The sequence below is a fragment of the Mustela putorius genome, unplaced genomic scaffold (genome assembly GCF_011764305.1).
Source record: "Mustela putorius furo isolate JIRA1106 unplaced genomic scaffold, ASM1176430v1.1 tig00003988_pilon_pilon_pilon, whole genome shotgun sequence".
Classification (NCBI taxonomy): Eukaryota; Metazoa; Chordata; class Mammalia; order Carnivora; family Mustelidae; genus Mustela; species Mustela putorius.
The window spans coordinates 592,517-595,223 of NW_025422127.1; the positions used below are offsets into that span (position 1 = coordinate 592,517).

General features: G+C 38.7%; 1 protein-coding gene across 1 annotated transcript; it reads left to right on the top strand.

Moving 5' to 3' along the window:
- On the top strand, positions 1 to 939 carry LOC101681449 (olfactory receptor 6C2-like). The gene has a single exon (XM_004781546.2). It carries the CDS (start codon positions 1 to 3, stop codon positions 937 to 939), a length of 939 nt encoding a protein of 312 aa, XP_004781603.1.
- The last annotated feature ends 1,768 nt before the right edge of the window (positions 940 to 2,707 follow it).

The window sequence follows — 2,707 nt, forward strand, 5'->3', positions numbered from 1 at the left end:
ATGAAAAACCAAACAGCACTACCAACTTTCATTTTGTTGGGACTGACAGAGGACCCTCGACTGAAAATTTTGCTCTTTATCTTTCTGTTTCTTTCCTACATGCTGAGTATATCTGGAAACCTAACCATCATCACCCTCACTCTGATTGATTCCCACCTTAAAACACCAATGTATCTTTTCCTCCAAAATTTCTCCTTCTTAGAAATTTCATTCACAACTTCTTGTGTCCCCAGATTCTTATATAGCATATCATCTGGGGACAAGTCCATTACCTATAGTGGTTGTGCCAGTCAACTGTTGTTTACAGACCTCTTTGCAGTAACAGAATTTTTTCTCTTGGCCACCATGTCCTATGACCGCTATGTAGCCATCTGCAAACCCCTACATTACCTGACCATCATGAGCAATAGAGTCTGCAAGAACTTCATCCTCTTCTGTTGGGTAGCAGCACTGATCATCATTCTCCCACCAATTAGTCTAGGTTTGGGCCTGGAATTCTGTGATTCAAACATCATTGATCATTTTTGTTGTGATGCATCTCCTCTCCTGAAGATCTCTTGCTCAGACACATGGTTGATAGAACAGATGGTTATCGTCTGTGCTGTGTTGACCTTCATCATCACCCTCATGTGTATAGTTCTTTCCTACATTTATATCATTGGGACCATTCTAAGGTTTCCCTCTGCCCAGCAAAGGAAAAAGGCCTTTTCCACTTGTTCTTCCCACATGATTGTTGTTTCCATTACTTATGGCAGCTGCATCTTCATTTATGTCAAACCTTCAGCCAAGGATGAAGTAGCTATTAATAAAGGGATTTCACTTCTTATTACTTCTGTCTCACCAATGTTGAATCCCTTTATTTACACACTGAGAAACAAGCAAGTGAAGCAAGCTTTCCATGACTCAATTAAAAAGATTGCATTCCTCTCAAAGATGTAAAGGAGAAATGAGTCTATGAATCCAGCTGAAAGGAAGGACAAAGAGGCTTCTAAAACAGTTCGTCTGTATATCATTTACTCTCCAGTCATATGGACACTCTCACTTTCTTTTTAAACAGATTAATCTGAGCACTATTCCACTTTTTTACTCTCTGCTAAAACTAAACTCTGTGCCTATTTGCTCTTAGTGTCTGACAGAAATTGATGTTTGCCAGACATGTTGGATATTATCCCTGGAAACACAGTAGACTACTTTTTTTTTCCATATTTCTACACTGTCAGGTGTGACTATGTAGCCTCTGTTATAGTTAACAGAATGGATGTGGAAGTGATGTGCACCATTTGTAAACCTGGCCGATAAAATATCTAATATGTGATTCACCAGTGCTTTTTCCCTCACCTAATGATTTTGGAATTTTCACATTGGTGATGAATGAAGCTGATTTTCCATCTCAGTTATAGTCTTCATCCAAAGATAGGCAGTCACAGAAAACTTGATAAACTCCTTCCTTGCCCCACCTCAACTCAGTTGTCACCAGACTGGACAGGTAAAATATTTCAGAACTATCCCTGTCACTAGTTAAGGGAACCACATTCATAGCTACCTCTATTTTAGCTAAATGGATGAAATTATGACCTCTACTAAAGAATCGTGAGAAGTATGTACTGTTGAATTTAATGGTATGAATATTATGTCTTGACTATTGGCATCATCTTCCTCAGACACCTGTAAATTCAAATATAGCCCAGAACAACCATATGAGGAAAATAGTACTAAAAATAATATATACAAAAAATAATAATAATATATACAAAGTTGTTAAGTTATAATACTACCCACCCCTCTTTCACATCTCCTGGTCCCATATACATTTCCAGCTAAGTCCCCATATTATTTCCTCTCATCTTCACTGTGAGGAGACAAATATTTTTTAAATTTTTTATTTTTATTTAAGTTTTGTCAACCACTTTTTTATTTTTTATTTTTTTTTATTTTTTTTAATTTTTTATTTTTGATAAACATATATTTTTATCCCCAGGAGTACAGGTCTGTGAATCACCAGGTTTACACACTTCACAGCACTCACCAAATCACATACCCTCCCCAATGTCCATAATCCCACCCCCTTCTCCCAAACCCCCTCCCCCCGGCAACCCTCAGTTTGTTTTGTGAGATTAAGAGTCACTTATGGTTTGTCTCCCTCCCAATCCCATCTTCTTTCATTTATTCTTCTTCTACCCACTTAAGCCTCCATGTTGCATCACCACTTCCTCATATCAGGGAGATCATATGATAGTTGTCTTTCTCTGCTTGACTTATTTCGCTAAGCATGATATGCTCTAGTTCCATCCACGTTGTTGCAAATGGCAAGATTTCATTTCTTTTGATGGCTGCATAGTATTCCATTGTGTATATATACCACATCTTCTTGACCCATTCATCTGTTGATGGACATCTAGGTTCTTTCCATAGTTTGGCTAATGTGGACATTGCTGCTATAAACATTCGAGTACATGTGCCCCTTTGGATCACTACGTTTGTATCTTTAGGGTAAATACCCAATAGTGCAATTGCTGGGTCATAGGGCAGTTCTATTTTCAACATTTTGAGGAACCTCCATGCTGTTTTCCAGAGTGGCTGCAGCAGCTTGCATTCCCACCAACAGTGTAGGAGGGTTCCCCTTTCTCCGCATCCTCGCCAGCATCTGTCATTTCCTGACTTGTTGATTTTAGCCATTCTGACTGGTGTGAGGTGATGCCTCATTGTG

What these genes read in the sequence shown, in the direction of transcription:
- LOC101681449 (XM_004781546.2), top strand. Translation starts at nt 1, where the DNA reads ATGAAAAACCAAACAGCACTACCAACTTTCATTTTGTTGGGACTGACA.